This window comes from Vanacampus margaritifer, chromosome 2, assembly GCF_051991255.1.
Source record: "Vanacampus margaritifer isolate UIUO_Vmar chromosome 2, RoL_Vmar_1.0, whole genome shotgun sequence".
NCBI lineage: Eukaryota > Metazoa > Chordata > Actinopteri > Syngnathiformes > Syngnathidae > Vanacampus > Vanacampus margaritifer.
In genome coordinates, this window is record NC_135433.1 from 17,291,736 (window position 1) to 17,311,569 (window position 19,834).

The following is a 19,834-nucleotide window of genomic DNA, read 5'->3' on the forward strand; positions in this document are numbered from 1 at the left end:
TAGGCTAATTTTTTTTAGTTTAATATCTCAAGAAGTTGGGTGGTCCATTCTTGACCCAATTTGGGTTATTTTCGACCCAAGTGGTTTTAGAATGTACCATATGCTACTCCACAGTCTCCAGTTTGCTGCATTGCTCTTACTGCTCTCAGTCTCATCTCACCTGTACACGTCTACGTGTACTCTATTTTGTGTCAATTCAAGTCACTTCCCAATTGGCTGTTGTTCTCTTTCGTGTCACAGTCACATTTTCAGATTATCTGGGTGTTTATCTGTGGGTTTATCATTTAAAAGTGTTTGGCCCAACTGTTTTATGAGCTGATTGTTGAGACTTGAGAGAGAAAAAAGTAGTCTCAACCTAATTATTAAGCGATAGCTGAAAACCAGTCCTTTGCTTGCTTTGACAGAAATGGAGGAATGCTCAATTACTGGTAATTACTGGCACATGTGTATGATAATGTTCCACTTCTATCCTATAGGTGGCAGTAGTGTGCATTGCAAAGTTACTGACTGTTGCCGTAAAATAGAAAAATTCCATGTCCACTGTCTTACAGCGATTTTATTAAAATTAAAATAAAACTTCACTATATTTTGCATCCAAGCTTTACAGCAGTTGTCCTATCACACATTTTCAAAGAAAGCAGTTCAGTAGAATTCAGAGTTAGAACAGCAAACATGTGGACAAAGGTTTTTATTTAACCTAAATGCCTACATATTTTTGTATAAAGGCTTACAAAATGAGTAAGAACAGGCTGTCTCTGTTAGCTTGTCATCTCAACTCAATGGAACGCTCAGTGCGGAGCGTGCACACGGGGGAGTGTGTTACTGCCAGCGAGACAGATGCGGAGGGAGGCTTCTTGCCGTGGGTCTCTTCTTCTTTTTCAAGCGCTGATGTGGGAAAAACAGATGAAAGGTTTTTGTTTCTCCAAGTTGAATGGAGCCTCAGCCACCAGTCGGTCGGGTTGAGGATGTTTGGTTGCGCACACTCTAATTATATCTCATCAACTGTCCCCTGTCAACTCCGCCCCTTCACACGCACGCACGCATGCACGCACACACGCTCCTGCTCTGTAGAACATGAAACATCAATGTGACACTTTAATTCCACACTGTAGATAAACACAGCCAAAACCGCCTCGCTTTTATTCTTGATTGTGATTATTCCACATCACGATTTTGTCTTCATGTATTTCCCATCACCCATTTTCCCGTCTCCATAAATCCTGGTTGTGAAAAGTCATCCAAATCACTGCTGGAAAGACAAATTCCCCTCTGAGAGTCTGCTCCAATACTCTTGGCTAACTTATCAAACCTATCAAATTCAACACAGGAACTGTCTCTCATTTAAACAGTTTCAAATGTGGCAAGTGTTAAGCTGTGCTTCAATGTCAAAATGGCTGCGCTTGTACTGTGTGTGTGTGGCAGTGTTGGTATGAGCGGGTGATGAAGGGCACAGATAAGAGAAATGGCAGCGAGACATTAGACTGACTGTGGGACTTCAAACATACCAAGTGCATTTAGTCAGCGTTTCCAAGTGTCCTACTTTTCGCCAGCCAGCGGGCAGTCACAAAAAGTGAACGTCGCGAACTAGAAAAGTAGCCTTAAAATGACGTGAACTCACAATGCCACACACACACACAGAAAACACACTTACACACTCAGTCAGTCCTAATGATATAACAATGTTCACGTGATGCTCACATGTAATCCATTACAGATCGCTAATTGCTGGCATTATAAGCTACAGTACGTTATTGCTGTTTATTACGGCCTAAAGTATGTTAATAGATTGACACCCTCAAGACACAATCCCAACACAACAGCTTACAAATGACACTTACTTTTGTTAGACCAACTTTCCATGTACCAATTTACAAAATGCAACCAGAACAAAGTTGTCTTCCAAATTATTATTTTAAGCAAACAGACGCTAACCATAACATTTACAGAGTATATCAGCCTGGAAAGCCAATCAATCAGTCTCAACTTCATTTCAACTCAAAGTCATGGTCTTGATTTAGGTTGAACTCCAAGACTTTGTCTGGACTTTGTCTCAGCTCAAAGTGTTGTTCTTAACTTAAACTCTACTGAAAATCTTTGTTTGTTTGTTTTTTTTTACTTTGTTTTTGGTCTTAACTTGGTATCTATTACTCAAAATCTTGGTCTTAACCTAATTTCAGCTCCATGTATTGGTTTTGACTTGGTCTCTGCTCACAATGTAGGTCTTACTTTAGTTTAAAACCAAAGTCTTGGTTTGATCTCAAGTTAGACTGTGCAGGAGAATTTATGGACACAATTGCATTTTTCCTTGCGTTACTGAGATTGTAATGGGCACATCATTAACTACATTAACTACAAAATTGCAAGTGTTAGATTAACACTAAGAGTGTTAAATCTAACACTAGAAAAGTGTTTATATGTGTCCCCACCAATGTGTGTAAATCTGACACTTTTCCAAGTGTTACTTCTTTCACAGTTAACCAGTGTTACTCCAACACTGTATAGTGCTAAAAATCGACACTGCTAAACACTAAGTAGTGTTGAAAGTACTCTACACTACTGTCAGTGTTAAACATTTCATTCTGCCAAACTACACTTTACTCTGGTAAATGGTACTTCATTTATGTAGTGTTTTTCATCCTTACAAGGCCCTCAAATCACTTTACACGGCATCAGGAGCAAGTGGGAGTTCAGTATCTTGCACAAGGATAATTTGACATAGTCACACTGGCCTGGGATTGAACTCACACTCTCAGGGTCAGGTGACGAACACTCTACAATTGAGCCATGCCACCCCAGCAACAACAACTGGATGAATCGCATTTACTGCCATTGACGTCAAAAATTCATTTGAACTATTTCTATTAGCTACTAACATTTTTTTCCACTTTTGTTGACAAGAGTATGAAAACCTAAAAAAAAAATATTGTACATTTAGAACAGATATAAAATTTGTGATTAATCGTGAGTTAACTAGTGAAGTCATGCGATTATTACGGGAAAATGTAATCGCCTGCACCCCATTTTTAATTATCTTTTTTTTTAAGTATTTATTTTTTATTTTTAATAATCTTTTCTTTTTAAAAGAGAAAAAGAAAATATAAAAAAATTAGGGGCATCAGGCGATTACATTTTTTAATCAGAATTAATCCCATGACTTCAATAGTTAACTCACAATTAATCACACATTTTATATCTGTTCTAAATGTACAATAAAAAAAATTCTAGGTTTTCATACCCTTGTTAACAAAAGTGGGAAAAAATGTGAAACTAATAGAAATTGTTCAAATGAATTTTTGACTTCTATAGCCATCAATGGCAGTGAATGAGTTAAAATGTTGACAGCACGCTGGAAAATTTCTCTTTCACCGGAAATGAGGGTGTGGTCAATTTAACACTCAAGGTTACACCCAACATCCACCCCAACACTCAAGGAAATTTACTCTGACAGTGTAACTTTTTATTGTAACAGTGTTAAAATAACACTGCTTTCTGCATATTTGATCCAACACAATCACAACATCGAAACTCATGTGCCGGATTCAGGTTAAATATTACATCCTCTGACTGAGTAAGTTAATTTTTTCCAAGTGGACAAACTGCGATGCGGGGCGAGCTTGTGGGCTTCCAGGGAAGGAACAAGCAGTCATGTGTTTGAGGAAAACGCATCACGGCCCTGTGCAATTAGCACAGAGCAGAGGGAGGCCAGCTAAGAACTCCTGATCATCAGCTGACATTTGGGCAAATGGTGGGGAAAGCAGCTGAAGAAGAAAAGAAAAAAAGTCAGGGAAAATGATGTGTGCATGTGTGCGTACACCCGGATTTTGCGAGGCAGAAGTTTGCGTGCGTAGACGATTCCTAATAAGGCTGCAAGTCTCAAACCTCTGTCCTGGAATTAGCTGCCAGGAAACTTTTCCCCCCGTAACTCCTCTTCTGCACAGACTAAGAAGAGAAACAAACATGCACAGGCAACTGTGACCCGCCACGCTCAGAAAAATGGACGGATAAAATTAGCTGGGGGAGGCAGGAGACGGGGGGAGGAAAATGGGGGGGGAGGAGGCAAACTGGAGCCGCACAATTTCAATGATGTGCTGAAAAAGTGAAAGTGGGGACTCGTGTGTACGTGACACAAATTACACTACGTAGCTCTTTATTAGGAAGCACTAATATGCTTTTCTCTCTTTGAAGCAGAAGTAGAGAACATTTGTCCCTCGTCGGATGTGAAATTTAAAAAGCCCACCATTTGGCATATGCGCTTTTCAATACAGCAAAGGTTGCTCTATAGTGAGGTTAGCAGTGTCTCTAGTTAGTAATTCAAAATGCGAGATGTCCCGACTGGTCAGCTGTCCATCTGAGTGCTTTGTACTCATTAAGATTGCTCGGGAGATGGAACCTATCCCAGCTGACTTTGGGCGAGAGAAGCGGGGAACACCCTGGGCAAAATTATACATAAAGAAGTATTAGAATGTGAAGTTGGAGTACCTGGAGAAAATCCATGCCAACACGGTGAGAACAAGTAGACTATACATAGAGGCAGACCTAAGATGAGATTCAAACTTTAAACCTCAGAACTGTCAAGCAGACGTACAAATTACAAGTGTCTGTGCTGCCCAGCTAGTATCACCAGTGGCGGGTGCTGCATTTGGCCATTGCGATGATTGAAACCATCAATACTACACAATTATACAAGAATACAACGTGACAGCATCTAACTGTCAATGTATTGTGCATGATATGGAACAGTTTAGTCCAATCCAATCCACTTTATTTTTATAGCGCATTTTATAAACAAGCGTTTCCGATTCACATTGAGATTGACGCACTATCAAACAAAAAAAATCTGGGAAAACCTACTAGGTATATATTTTTTTAAAGATCAATAAAATACAATAAATAAAAGAAAAAACACACAATTCACGCTGAATTAAAAGCCAAGGAATAAAAGTGGGTCTTAAAACACTTCACTGTGAGAGCAGAGCATGGAGGGGCAGAGAGGGGCCCTATCCCCCCTAGTTTTAAGTTTCTTCTTAGGCACCGCTAGCTTGAACTGGCCCTCAGACCTCACTGGAGTGTACTTCTGGAAGAGGTCTGAAATGTACGCAGGGGCCAGTCCGTTCAAAGCTTTAAAAAACAAACAATATGATCTTAAAACCAATTCTATTATTAACAGGAAGCCAGTGCAAAGACGCAAGGATTGGTAATATATGTTTCATAGTTTTGAATATGTGTCGAATATGTGTCGAATAATGTGACAGAAACGCAACAAAAATAATAAATTACATTTCTTTCATTCAACTTGTCTTGCTCTTACCAACCAATCAGAGGATGGATGAATTTGAAATGTAATTGGTTAAATAACCCAAGTCCACATAGAGATTGAGATCTGACTGGATAAGAAAATCTAACATCCACGTACACAAAGTGAAAGCAGTGCAACCAAGAGAAATGCTACCAGATGAAGAGAATAGATTGTTGGGAATCAAGTTTGTGGATCAAATACTAGAATTTTGATAGTGACTGTAATTCAGTGCTTCAACAGTGTTAAGGACATCTGACCACTGAGAGATAAGTGAGGTATCCAGTAGGGTTGTGCCAAAAAATCAATTCCCTTAAGGATCGCTATTCTCATTTAGTACAATTCAGAATCGTAAATGTCCCAAAATCTATTTTATTTAAATTATTGTATACTGTCTTGCCTTTGTCTGTGTGCCTTTATTTGGAGCGCTGTTCATGTTGTACCCGGTTTGGCCACTGAGGGGCAGTGTGGTTCCATGCGGTCTAATACACTGTTAAATTGCAGCTACATTAGAGAGTAGAAGGAAAAAATCCCGATCAAGTTATTCCAATAAAAGTTATTTTTTTCAGCGTGGAGCCGTTCTTTTGAGTGATAAAAGTGCCGTGAGTAGCGCGCTAATTAGCATTAGCGAGCCAGACTGGAGTAGATCATTACAATTCCTTGAACATCTATAGATTGAAGCAAAAATCAGTGTCAATCAAATCATTTTGAATCGAAAATCGTTCTTAATCGAAAATCGATTCTGAATCAAATCACATTCAAAGATTCTCACCCCTATAATCCAGTGTTGCTGGGGCAAAACCAGAGATGCAAAGGACATCTTGTCACTTTTAATCTCATTTGAGTGTTGTAAGTAAATCCAAATGTTTGTTTCTTCCCACCACCAGGTGAGAGTAAGCGGCTGACTATCTGATAGCAGCCACCTGCCTAAAATGGCTCAAGTGCTGCATATGGACCCTGGCTTCCCAGGTAGGTTTGATTTAATCTTAATCCCACTTGCTTTATTACTTGCTGTGATGCCATGAGAAATAAAGTGACGTTATAAGAAGGGATCGAGGAGGTAGAATCACATTCAGCCTCATTATCCAGCCTGCGTACACAAATAACACAGCGGGCCAGAGTTGATCCCATTTTGTGAAGTCTGGGCCCAAGATTAGACATAGATTTCCGTTTGTTTAAAGTTGTTTTCCTTCCGCCGCAGGGAAGCTCAGCTCGCCAGCTCCCGCCTCCCTGCACGGCAAGGAGCAGGAGGCTCCCTACTCAGTGGAGACCCCCTATGGCTACCGTCTGGACCTGGACTTCCTCAAATATGTCAACGACATCGAGAAGGGCAACACCATCAAGAAGGTGCCCATCCAACGCCGGCCGCGCTACGGCTCGCTGCCCCGCGGCGGCTACGGCTACACCGGTTCCTGGTGGACCTCCACGGAGTCTCTGTGCTCCAACGCCAGCATGGACAGTCGGCACTCCTCCTTCTCCTACTGCGCTCCGGGCTACCATACCGCACACAGGCCCAACTTCAGCACTGCCCGCGTGGAGAAGACCCTGTTGGATGCGCGGAGAAAGCTGGAGGAGGAGAAAGAAGGAAGGAGGCTCTCCAACCTGGGCAGCATGCACAGCAGCGTGGTGGGCTCCAACACCTCCATCAGCAGCGCGCACAGCTTCAACTGCGCCCACGGAGGAGGAGGAGGAGGAGGAGGAGGAGGAACTTTCACTCCTATGAGCTCTGGCCTGTCCACCCCGGTGACGCCCACCCCGGCCCACCTGCAGCACGTCCGGGAGCAGATGGCGGCCGCCCTGAGGAAGATCCGAGACCTAGAAGAGCAGGTGAAGACCATACCTGTGCTCCAGGTGAAGATCTCCGTGCTGCAGGAAGAGAAGCGACAGCTCAGCGTCCAGCTGAAGAGCCAGAAGTTTCTGGGCCACACCATGGGCTTCAACCGAGGTCGCAGCCGAGGAGAGCTGTACATCGACATCCCGGAAGAAGAGGTGAGCGCAGGCGCGAAAGGGACCATGTCTCCCACCACGGCGGAGGGCTCCAAACAAGATTCGGGATGCGAGATCGAGGACACGGTTATTGTGGCGGGGGCCAGACCCAACGCTAAACGGGAGCTGCGCACAATTGGAGTGGGACCGGAGGGCGAGAAGAGCAGCCGGCAGGTGGGGGTGGGGGTCCGGGAGGTGGATCTGGGGCTGCTGCCGGAGGCCGAGGCTCTCAAGAACCAAGTGGTTCATCTGGAGGGTCAGCTGAAAAGAATGATGGCGGAGCTGCAAGCGACGTGCGCCCAGAAGGACGAGGGCCCCCGGGCCGAGCATCCGGTGATGGCCACCACCATGGGCTGGCAGGAGCTGCAGGACGGCAACCTGCAGACTGTGGTCAGCTTCACGCGGCAGTTCCCCAGCAGGGAACAGAGAACTGTTGGCATCCAAGTGTACACGCTGGAGCAGCCCACCGTGGTGGAGGTGGGCACTTTGCTACGAGCGGTCAGCTGCGGCTCCCCCTCGCCGCTTTTGGAGGGCCACCACAAAACACAGTCTGACGCCTCGGCAGGTACTGCAATAAGAGTATTGGGCTTTCAGGTATAATTTCAGGATGAGCCTAAAATGCATTTGAACCTTTACAGCCCAACTTCAGGAAGAAATTCTTAACACTTTTGAATCTCTCTTCAGTTTTTCAGCGCAAAACATTTCGCTGTTTACTGATAAGGACAAAATTCACAAATCAACTAATACATTTCCTGGTTCAATTAGAATTTGTATTGATTGTTGTAATCTGATTTGTGACCTACTGATATTTGTTTACGCTTGTTTAATAGAATTTCGTGAAGTTGTGGTAATGAACACTTAAAAGACTGCATGTCAGTCATGTCAAGATGAAATACAGTCATTTGTAGTTCATTTGCTTTATTTGAGGGTAATCCTTACTATAACACCAACACATTCATGTATTTCATGCCACATTCATGCCATAGGGATTTTTTTTAGACCAATAACAGTATGAGTACTCAACTCTTGAGTAGTCACTGATACCATGCACTCAAAACAAAAACAGTTTGGTCAAAAATAACCTAACTATGGGTAAAAAATGGACCGATCCTCTACTTAGGTCGATTTGACTCAACTTTGAGTCAAGGAATGGGTCTTTTAGTGTAGAAATACTCATAAATATTGGTCAGATCCTTTACTTGGGTAAAAAAAAAAAAAACGGGGTCATTTTGTATAAAACGACCCAGAAAGTTGGGTCAAATTGACCCATAAAGTGGATCTTGATCCATAATTGGATTACTTTTGACCCAACTGTTTTTAGAGTGCAAGTACCAATACCACTAGTACTTTTGATACATAAAATTCCCCCCAAAACAATGACATGAAATTCTTAAAGGAAGACCTGTATATATCCCAATATAGCATGTTTCCTTAAAATTGCATGGCATTTCCATCCATCCATCCATCCATTTTCTTGGCCGCTTTTCCTCACTAGGGTCGCGGGGGTGCTGGAGCCTATCCCAGCTGGCTTCGGGCAGTAGGCGGGGTACACCCTGAACTGGTTGCCAGCCAATCGCGCATGGCATTTCTATTCTTCTAAATTTTTAAAATGGCCACAAGAGGGCAGCTGTATCGACTGATGTCGCAAGTATCCATCTCTAATAATACATCCCCAAAAAAATTTAAATTGTAATACAGATTAATGTTTTGCTTTGTTTAAAAAAGAATACATGTGAAGAGGACCTTGAAAAACAATAATCACATATTAAATCACAATTGCAATATTGAAGAGAAGGGAAAAAAACATGTTAAAGATATTATTGAAAATCGTTCAGCGATTGAAACGATTTTTTTCAGGATGCTGTTCACATTTTGACGACCAATGCCTAACATTGAATAAAAAGAATAGAAGAAGTTGATCAACAATACAAGAGTCTCACACTGTCATCTGCAGGTTGCAACACAGAGACTGGAAGAGTAACAAAAACATCTGTTGTGAATTTTCAAACAGCAAGTTGAAGTGCATTCAAAAGTTTAAAAGAGGGCAAATTAAGTTCACTTGTAAAATGTATCATGTATTATAGCTTAATTCTAAAATTTCACCTCAAATCCCAATGCGCCTAACTTTTTTTGTGAGTACTGTATTTTATACCATTTTCACTTGCTGTTGTAATAATGGCCAAGGGTCCCAATACTTTTGTCTCTACAACCTGCAATAAAATGTGTCCTTCTCCAGAAGCTGCGGTGGGGCTGCCGATCGCGGTCAGCTCCAAGCAGGTGCGCGACATCCTCAAAAGCGAGTTGTCCACGTCGGTGCCCGTATCCAACCCCGCCGTGGCTGTTGGCACAGCCGGCAATCAGATTGCCGCCGTGTGCTTCAAAGAGGACGAGTCGTGCCTGGAAGTTGCCGCGGAGACGCCTCGGGTCGGCCACGCCACAGGTGAGCCGTTGTTATAGACGCTGCTCATCGCATCCGTTACGCCGTCTTTAAAGGGACTGATTTGAAACTTTTGCATAGATTCGTCTCCCCAATCCTCTCTGAGGTCCATCATGAAGCGGAAAGCAGAGGGAGAGCCTGGCTCTCCATCCACCAAGAAAAACCTGCACTTCATTGGTGTTAATGGAGGGTAGGTTTCAGTTTAACACAACATACAGATGGACTCGTTTTACGACAATATATATATATATTTTTTTTTTTTTTTTTTGATAAAAAATATGACAAGAATATTACTACGAAATATAAAGAAACATGAATAACACTCACAGAAATATTTCAAGCCTAATTTAATGTTTATGTAATTTTTTTTTACATAACAAATTCCCATTAGATAATTTTAACACAAACCTACCAAATAAAACTTATATGATACATATTCATTAGTCTAATAAAACCTATTTACTTGAAATGCATAATCCTCAGATTTATGTATTTAGTAATAATAAAGTATGATTACTTGTTTTCCTTTTTTAATGTCTGCATTCAGTTTCATCCCAAAACATTAAAAAAATGGGGGGGGGGGTTCACATGGCAGCATATTTAGCGTGTATAGGTAACCACCCGATTATTATGCAATTTAAACGATATACTTTATGTATTTTAAATAAGTACTCTGATTAATTTAGAGTAATTATACTTTATTAATATTAAATACAAAAACCTGAAGAATATGCATTTCAAATAAATAGGCTTTATTAGACTAATGAATATGTTTCATATAAGGTTTATTTGGTAGGTTTGTGTTAAAATTATCTCCAAAAAAGTACATGGGAATTTTAAAAAATTACATAAATCTTGTGTAAGGAGAGACGCCACAGAAAATGTTTGTACTGTATGAAGAGGTCGACTCACAGCAATAATAAATATATTAGTGCTGACAAAAATATGCCTAGAATATTATATGATTATATATGGAGGGATTTGTGTTGTTTTCCACAGTTACGAGTCGACGTCGTCCGACGACAGCAGCAGCTCGGACGACGAGAGCGACTCCAGCGAGTATCACGAAGCCAGAGAAAAACTACCCGAGTCCACGGCCGAGCACCAGCAACCCTCCCGGCCTCTAGAGGGCGACGTACCTCAGCAGACAACCATCCACTCGCCGGCCGACACTCCGTCTGCAACCGCGGACAGATCTCAACCGTCACCGGCGACCGAGGCTGCAGCTCCAGAATGTTCCCCCCAGACATCGCCGCCTGGCGCCAGCCCGGCTCACCCGTGTCCAGAAATCGCTTCTGCCTGCCAGGAGAGTGTGGGCCCGACATCAGCCACCAGCACTGAATGCAAGTCGCCTGTTACCTCCTCAGCGGCCCCTCAATGTGCCACTCAGAGTCCAGACGTTGCCAGGCAGCAGACGGACACCGTGAGCCCTGCCGACCAATTGGAATCCGAGGCTACAAAACAAGTCAGGTAAAGCCACGAGGGATTTATATATTTGTTATATGACACGATGACAAATTGTCAGGAGTCTACTTTGTCGTCGTTCCAGGTTGGAACTAAGCGACAGGCTGATGGCGGCTCTTCATCACCTTCAAAAGGCCCTCGGAGAGCCCAACGCCTTCAGCCAGCAAGGAGCGGTACGCCAAATCCTCATCATCAATTGCGTCTTAAAGAAAACATATTGGCTACTTGTTTCAAATGTTTTCATTAAAAAGTACATTTTACAAAATAAGTCACATGGATTCTTCATGGTGTATCCGCTCAGAGGGAGGCGTACACCAGCGTGCTGCAGGAGTGGCTACGCGTGTCCTGCCACAAGGCGGCGGATGTGGCGGCGGTGCAGGCCTACATGGACGCTTTCGCCGCCGTTTCGCCACAGTTGCTGCAATTTGTCATCAACATGGCGGACGGCAATGGCAACACGGCGCTGCACTACACCGTCTCGCACTCCAACTTCCCGGTGGTCAAACTGCTGCTCGACACTGGTGAGTTGTGGAGCCACTAGATGGCGCTGTGGTGAAAAAAAAAAGAGTATTACATTTTTTTTTACGGATGTCACAAGTTATGCCGACCCTGCCTGTGGGGCCCTCTGCCCTGGTTGCCAAGGAAACAGCATAGTGAGAATGATGTTGAATTTTTTTTTTTTAACTATAAATTCTACCTAGCAACAAGTGGTTTAAAGGCATCCATCCATGCACTTTCTGTCACATTTGACCTCATTAGGGTCGTGGGTGAGCTGGATCTTCTCCCAGCTGACTTAGTGGGTGAGATACGTAGGCAAAGAATAGCCACGACTGGTCGCCAGCCAATCACAGTCCATATATTGTGTACACAAAAGAACCATTCACAACTACGGGCAATTTAGAGTCTTCAAAATAACCTAACAAAGAAAATCTTAACTCGTTCACTGCCATTGACGGCTTTAGACGTCAAAAATTATTTTTAACTCTTTCTATTAGTTTAACATTTTTCCACTTTTGTTAACAAGAGTATGAAAACCTAGGGAAAAAAATATTGTAAATTTAGACAAGATATAAAATTTTTGATTAATCATGAGTTAAGTATTGAAGTCATGTGATTAATTACAATTAAAAAATGTAATCGTCTGACAACCTAATTTTTAATCATCTTTTTTTTTTTTATAATCTTTTTTCAAAAAAGAAACGATTATTAAAAATTGGGGCATCAGGCGATTAATTTTTTTATTGTAATTAATCGCATGACTTCAACTCATGATTAAGCACAAATTTTATATCTTGTCTTATCTTATATCTTATTTTTTTTCTTTCTAGGATTTCATACTCTTGTTAATAAAAGTGGAACAAAAATATAAACTATTTTATTTTATTTTATTTTATTTTTTCTGGAGAGCTCATTATTGTTCATTCGGTAATTTTACCGATTTGACATGTCATCATCATTGCTCTCTTTTTTTTTTTCTTTTTTTTTAAAGAAAAAAAATATTTTGTATGTGGGTGAGTATTTGTGTGTGTATGTGCATGTGTGTGTGTGTGTGTGTGTGTGTGTGTGTGTGTGTGTGTATTCATTAGTTCACCTAAAACCTATTAAAAAATCCCATACCGTTCACCTAAACCGAACACTTCCAGCCAGAGTCGTAAGGCTGTCAGGAGACCCGAGGAAGGACCAAAGAAAAGAAAGGAAAGTGTAATCCAGCACCGACCAGACACCACCCACCAGGCCACCAACCAGAGTCCTTCACCAACCCCAGAGACATCTAAATTCCAACAAATCAGGGAGACCTCAAGAGACCAAAGGAGAGACTGAGGAAAGGAAGGAAGGATAGATAAAGCAGAGTGAGATCCACAGACATCAGCCTCCACCGATTCAATGACCAGAGGAAGAAGCAGATTGTGTCTGAGTTTCGATAGATGCTGGTGTGGTGGATCTGGCATGCATGAAAATCTCCACCAAAGAGGGGAGCCGTCGACCGCTGCCAGGATAGAGCAAGCGCAACACCTCAGGGCCCCCCAGGCCGCGGCAGCGCCAAAGGACAACACCCGGGCCCCGCAGGGGCCACTGGCCGGAGAGCAAACCCAGGAGCAGGAGCGCCCCCCACCCCAACACGGCCCGCCCCCCAACCCAACGCAGCAGGACGGGGCACTGAAGGCCCGCCAGGCACCCCACTGGTCCCCCCCGCACCCAGGCATCAGTGCCGAAGAGGGGCCAGACAGCGGAGCGGAGGGCACCCGCGCCCACCCCACCGCGTGGAGGGACGGAACACTGGGGGCAGAAGGAGAGATGGGGGCGGCACCCCCGAACCCCAGGCCCAGCGGGGAAAGGCCCCGGTCGTCACTCCAGCGTTCTTAGTGAGAGTTAACCCTGTTACTGAGTTCGCCAGCTCGCCGACTGGCGAACTCTACCCCTAAACCTTGAATGTGACCCCACCCAGTGTGTGTGTGTGGTGCATTAAAATTGGGAGCAGGTGAACCGGAGCAGAGGGAAATGATATCCCCACGATCCACCTGCCTCCCAGGCATGTCAGTGAGTGTATGTGGTGCATTAAAAAAATTAATTGGGGGATGTTAAACTAATAGAAATAGTTAAAATGAATTTTTGACGTCTATAGCCGTCAATGGCAGTAAATGAGTTAATATTTTTTGGGGCTAATATTTTCTTTGATTTTTATGTATTATTATTATTGTTATAGAATTTTTGCTACCACTGTATTTATTTTTTTTTTGAAGACGAAATGAGTTGTAGTAAGGTGCAGCCTAACCCAGCTGACTTATACATAGGAAGAGTTACATCGTGGCCAGCCAATCACAGGCCACATACAGATGATGAGGGAATTTTTTTTGGTACTATTTTGTATTTTTTTCTTAACAGGTCTGTGTAATGCTGACAAGCAGAACAAGGCGGGTTACACGGCCATCATGCTCACCGCTCTGGCTGCCTTCCACTCGGACAGCGACCTTCAAACTGTCCTGCAGCTACTGCAAACTGGCGACGTCAACGCCAAGGCCAGCCAGGTGCGCCCTCTTCTGTCGGCTTGCTGTTACTGCGAGATTGAATGCTTTGCAAAGAACCAATTCAACAAACAAACTCGAATTCAACAAACAAGAAGAGTCGGATTATTTTGTCTTGGATGAGTGAGAATGAAGAAAAATGTACATTTTATATTTTTAATGATAAGTAAGTTAAAAATGACTTGGGATGTGATGCTATTAGCTTCACAGTATTGGGATTGGCGCACTTGGGCCAATGCAAATGACCTAAATGGGATATTGTCGATTTTCAACGTGTGTCTGACAGGCCGGCCAGACGGCGCTGATGCTGGCGGTCAGCCACGGGCGGGGGGACATGGTGCGAGCCCTTCTGTCGTGCGGCGCCCACGTCAACATCCGCGACGAAGACGGCTCCACGGCGCTCATGTGCGCGTGCGAGCACGGTCACGTGGACATCGTGCGACAGCTCCTGTCCGTGCCCGGCTGTGACGCCACCCTCACTGATCATGTGAGCGAGCGCCTTCTTTTCTGCCCAACACTTCAGTCACATTGTGCCTTTTTTGTGGAGACTCCCGCCAGAGAAGAAGACGAGCCATCCACGTCCAAATTGCAAATGAACGAATTGAAAAATCCCTTTTCCATCCCGTGTGTGCTGATGTGTTCCAGGATGGCAGCACTGCGCTCTCCATCGCCCTGGAGGCCAGCCAGAACGACATCGCCGTGCTTCTCTACGCTCACCTCAACTTTGCCAAGCCTCCCTCCCCTGTGAGTCAACTCCTAAACATCCATTAGAGCTGGGCAATCCACCGTAACTTTGATTTTAGCTTCTCGTGATCATAAAAACAATCAAAGAAAAGTGATGAATATCCCGAAGTTCCTATGAATGCATCACGTGACGAATGCTTTTCTGCCCCCCCTGTGTGTGCTTGAATGTTGAATGTCACCCTGAACTGTTTCATGGCACCCCATTTTGAGTTCACTGTAACAGGAAACACACAACAAAAACAGTTGAAATACAAGACATACTTTATTTTAGAAATATTGCCAGCCAATGTAGGATCCCGCTAATTGAAAATTAACATCCACTTCCGGGAGTGATTTTCCTTTAAATAACAAATATTCACACACAAATGCTGTAGGAACACGTACACACAGCTAATAAAACAATACCCAAAGGATATATTCTCCCTAATCTGTGAAAACTAAGATATATTAATAAAGCTCAATTGCATTTTTTTTTTAAATTGCTATTATTTATTATTTAGCTTTTTTGCTCCTTTATTTTCTTGTTGTTAAAGTTTAGTTTTAGTCGTTTAATAAATACTAATCATGATTTCAATATTAATCTAAAATAATTGTGATTGTTATTTTTTTAAATTATAAAAGCAGTTAAAATAACTTAAACCACACTCACTTATTAAAAAACACTCAAAATGACTTTTTGTAGTCGTAACTCAGTTGTTAAGACTCAGTAAACAAAACATTTGCTATTATTTATTATTTAGATTTTTTTTGTGCTCATTTTCTGGTTGTTTTCTGAAGTTATATTTAAAGCTGGGTTTTGGTCATTGAAGAAATACTAACCAAGATTTAAATTATAATTAGTGCTGTAAAAGTTAAAGCGTTAGCTAATTAATTAATCACAAAAAATTATTGCATTAATTATGTATTAACGCACATTAATCACACTATTAATTTTCACTGCAGATGATCCTTTAGCTGACGGGGATGGTTACGTTAAAGGTAGCACAGGTTGTGTTTGAGCAATAAACATAACTACATGCTTTAAAGTAAAGCATTTTGCATCTAACATTGAGAATATTTGTTCTGGTCAAAATATTGGGGTAATTTTTTTCCATTTTAAATTACGCAAGTAATTAACTGAGTAGAAAAAGAGGAGGATGAGAGTGTGCAGTGTTTTTTTTTTTTTTTTTTAATGAAGACGTCTTCATAACATTAAATGTAGAAAGAATTAACACATAACAGGTGCTCTTCAAATTTGGCGGGCAAAATATGTTGATAAAAAGCCTTTTTTTTAATGAAGTGATTAATCGTGATTAATCAAAATTCTAAGATGTGATTAATCTGATATATTTTTTTAATCGTTTGACAGCTCTAATAATCAAAACATTTGGGAGCATTATAAGTAGGCCTACTGATCGTCTAATATATTTTTTCCCCAATAACTCTTTGTTGTTGTTGTACTGATGACACAGGGTCACATGCAACTGGTTACTGGGTGTTCAGTATCTTGAATTGAAATGCTGTAAATCCATTCCAGACCCCCCCCCCCCCCCCCCCCCCATGTGCAAAGAATTAAGTGGTTGGTGCATCATGATGAAATCATTGTGACGCCTTCGGGTGTGCACGTCTTGCCCACTAGGGGCAGTATGATAAAGTCATGCAGACACAAAAAGAGGATTTTTAAAACTATAAATAACTTATATTAGGTGATTTTCACACATACTGTATGTATTTATATTATATGTGTTGTAATGCATTTCAATGGGCATCAATTATACGTGAATGCTGGCTAGTTGTGGAGGGGCCCACCGCGGGAGTTCATTGTCGTTGAAAAAGCACATTTGCACCAGCATGCCAACGACTTCCTTTCATCTTTTAGGTCTCTCCAAAATCTCCTCTGCTGGGCTCGTCTCCTCCCGCCGGTGAAACGAAATGAACGTCTGCCCCGTTATTTAAGCACATGACGATGGAGTGATGGTCACATGACCCACCAACGCCGCCGTTGTCAGCCGTGTTTTTGTTTGTTCTTGCGTATTCTGAGTGTTTTGAAGAAGAAGATGCCAGCCATGTGGAATAACAAGAGCCACCCTCTCTCTCTCGCTCTCTCTCATGTTTGAAGAAGTGCCCTTGATCGGTTGCGTCCACTTTCTCACCACCGCAACTGTTTGATCCGTATTTATACACCAAATGTTATGTATTGTATTTTTGATAGTTTTTCCTTCCTAAATCTGATTTACCTCAGGACCTCGGCGGATGACTATTTTTTACTTTATTCACACCAGCCAACAAATGAATCCGTTTGATAAGGTACTACAATGTTTTTGTTTTTATACATGAAGGCTGACAAGCCTCAAGGAAGAATTGAAGTGTATTTGTACGTGTTGATCGGGAGAGGCCACCAAGCTGAGCAATCAGCTGTGGTCACCAATGAAGGAATAGAAACAGAAAGTGTAAGTTATATGGAAATAATATATGTCCATCTCAACTGGTAGCTATCACACCGATAATCCAAGTGCATTGGCAATTGTTGTCAACATTTTAAAGACTTTTTAGGCCCACTAAACTTTCATATTCACTTTGGAGCAAGTCACGTTTTATAAAGGTGTTTCATTTAAGCATCTATCTTTTTTATACACATTTGGGTTTTTAAGCTCACGCCTGTTTTATGTAACCGCACAGCTCTTAATTCAGCTCATTTCTTATGAAGGGTTATGTACAATTTTTAGATTGTGTTTGTTCTGTAATTTGTGCATTTTTTGGAAGAACTAATAAATAAGGACCACACTGTCCCTGGGTGTTTATTTAATTGTTGTAATTGTACTTCAAAAATGTTTTTGTTTTTTTGTTTTTAACCCTGGAGAACCCAAGAACCCTTTTCTTCTTTGGAAAATTATGAATTATATATTAAATGACTGCTATAAGTTCACTGAACACCAAAATATATGTTTTTTTAATTTTAACCTTTTTTTTTAACTAGCTCAGAGTTGCTAATTTATCAAAATATATATATAAAACAGACTCCTAGGCATTCTGCAACATGATATGAAATAGATTAACAAAAAAAACACAATTTTACCATCTGATGGTTTGCTGGTTTTGCTCAACAAAACAGCATGTTGCCAGCCATCTTGTCACCACCACTCTGGCTCATGTAAGTGCAATATTCATCCACTAGATGGCCCCATGCAGGGGTCAGAAGTGGCACTCTGGACTTTTGAAGTTAAATTTGTAAAAAAAAAAAAGGTATTTGTTATTTGAGTAGCAGAATTCATAGGGGCCACATTTGACCCCGTGGGTTCTCCAGGGTTAAAATCATTTTTAGGTTATTGGTGGACGGCACGGTGACTGACTGGTTAGCACGTCCGCCTCCCAGTTCAGAGGACGTGAGATTGAGTCCGGCCTTCGGCCTTCCTGGGTGGAGTTTGCATGTTTTCCACGTGCTTGCGTGGGTTTTCTCCGGGTGCTCCGGTTTCCTCCCACATTCCAAAGACATGCATGGCAGGTTAATTGAACACTCCAATTGTCCATAGGTGTGATTGTGAGTGTGGGGGGTTGTTTGTCTAAGTGCGCCCTCTGATTGGCTGGCAACCAGTTCAAGGTGTACCCCGCCTACTGCCTGAAGCCAGCTGGGATAGGCTCCAGCGACCCTTGTGAGGACAAAGCAGTTAAGAAAATGGATGGATGGAAGGGTTATTGGTAAAACTACTGCATAGGAGAGTGTGACTACTACTCCTGCTCTGAATTCGTGTCAGAAGTCTTTCTGCATCCACCAGAGGGCGCCATAAAATAAAATGAGAGGGGACCTGCAAATTTATGTACGGTGACCGAACCCCCCACCCCAAAGCATTGAAACGTCAAGGTCAATTGTTTTTGTTGTATACCGAAGACATACTACAGATCAAAAGACAACAAGTTAAGAATTCCACGTTTTATTTCATGATACAATATTTGCATCCAGAGTTTTTTTTTATTATTATTTATTTTGTATTGAACATAAAATAATACAAAACAGTATAACAGCCAGGGGGGAAACAAACTTTTACAAAAATATATATTATAAAGTTCACATAAATATAAGGTTTTGCTTGCTTTCTTGTTTGTGGAATGTCCAATAGACTTAATATATTGTCTGACTTTATTTTCAAACGTGAAAAAAATTAGGACTCTGGTTAATGTATCGACATTTGTGTAAATGCCATTTTGCCAATATTAGAACAAGATTGATGATATGAAATGCCTTTTATTTGCATCTAGAGTTGTCAAACCATGGGGTAGATTCCACGGACTTCCGACTTTTGGGTTTCGCACTTCAGCGACGTTTCCGGCCACTGATGGCCACATTCCAACACTCGCACCCCCACCCCTGCGCCCCCCTCTGAAATGCTTCTGACAACTGAGACAGACACTACACACTCGCACCCGTCGACGGGAACGCGCAACCGAGGGGCACATAGGCGGGAGCGCAAGAGCTGTCGCAAACAGGAAACGCAAACAAAGCTGATGTGTGAAAACTCCGTGGCATATACCCCACTCGGGAGCACCTTTTGTTTGAACCCACCCACTTTTCAGGTGAGCAAAAGTCTTATGGGTGCGGCATGGCCCAGTAGTAGAGTGGTCGTCTGTCATCTGTGTGTTGTGGGTTCGATCCACCCCTGGTCCATGTTGAAGTGTCATTGAGCAAGGCACTAAACCCTGATTTGCTCCCAGTGTGTGCGTGCGTGTGTGTGTGTGCGTGTGTGTGTTGTAAAACTGAAAGTGCTTTGTATCTGTGAAAAGAGCTGTACTAAGGAAGCATATTGCTGCCACACCAAGAAAAAATACAAGAGCCATATCATGTTTTAACATGATAAATATGTGAATACATGAAGCTTATCATGTAAAAACGTGAACATTATCATGTAAAAACGT

General features: G+C 42.2%; 1 protein-coding gene across 1 annotated transcript in view; it reads left to right on the forward strand.

Moving 5' to 3' along the window:
• Window positions 1–17,715, forward strand: part of kank2 (KN motif and ankyrin repeat domains 2) — a 29,542-nt gene extending 11,827 nt beyond the window's left edge. Inside the window, exons 3-13 of the mRNA XM_077559020.1 lie at window positions 6,181–6,262; window positions 6,495–7,844; window positions 9,516–9,719; window positions 9,798–9,906; window positions 10,716–11,186; window positions 11,266–11,353; window positions 11,482–11,701; window positions 14,064–14,206; window positions 14,490–14,690; window positions 14,849–14,947; window positions 16,806–17,715. Coding sequence (XP_077415146.1) covers window positions 6,226–6,262; window positions 6,495–7,844; window positions 9,516–9,719; window positions 9,798–9,906; window positions 10,716–11,186; window positions 11,266–11,353; window positions 11,482–11,701; window positions 14,064–14,206; window positions 14,490–14,690; window positions 14,849–14,947; window positions 16,806–16,862 — 2,979 coding nt within the window. The 5' untranslated portion in view covers window positions 6,181–6,225 and the 3' untranslated portion in view covers window positions 16,863–17,715. The remainder of the gene's footprint in view (window positions 1–6,180; window positions 6,263–6,494; window positions 7,845–9,515; window positions 9,720–9,797; window positions 9,907–10,715; window positions 11,187–11,265; window positions 11,354–11,481; window positions 11,702–14,063; window positions 14,207–14,489; window positions 14,691–14,848; window positions 14,948–16,805) is intronic.
• The last annotated feature ends 2,119 nt before the right edge of the window (window positions 17,716–19,834 follow it).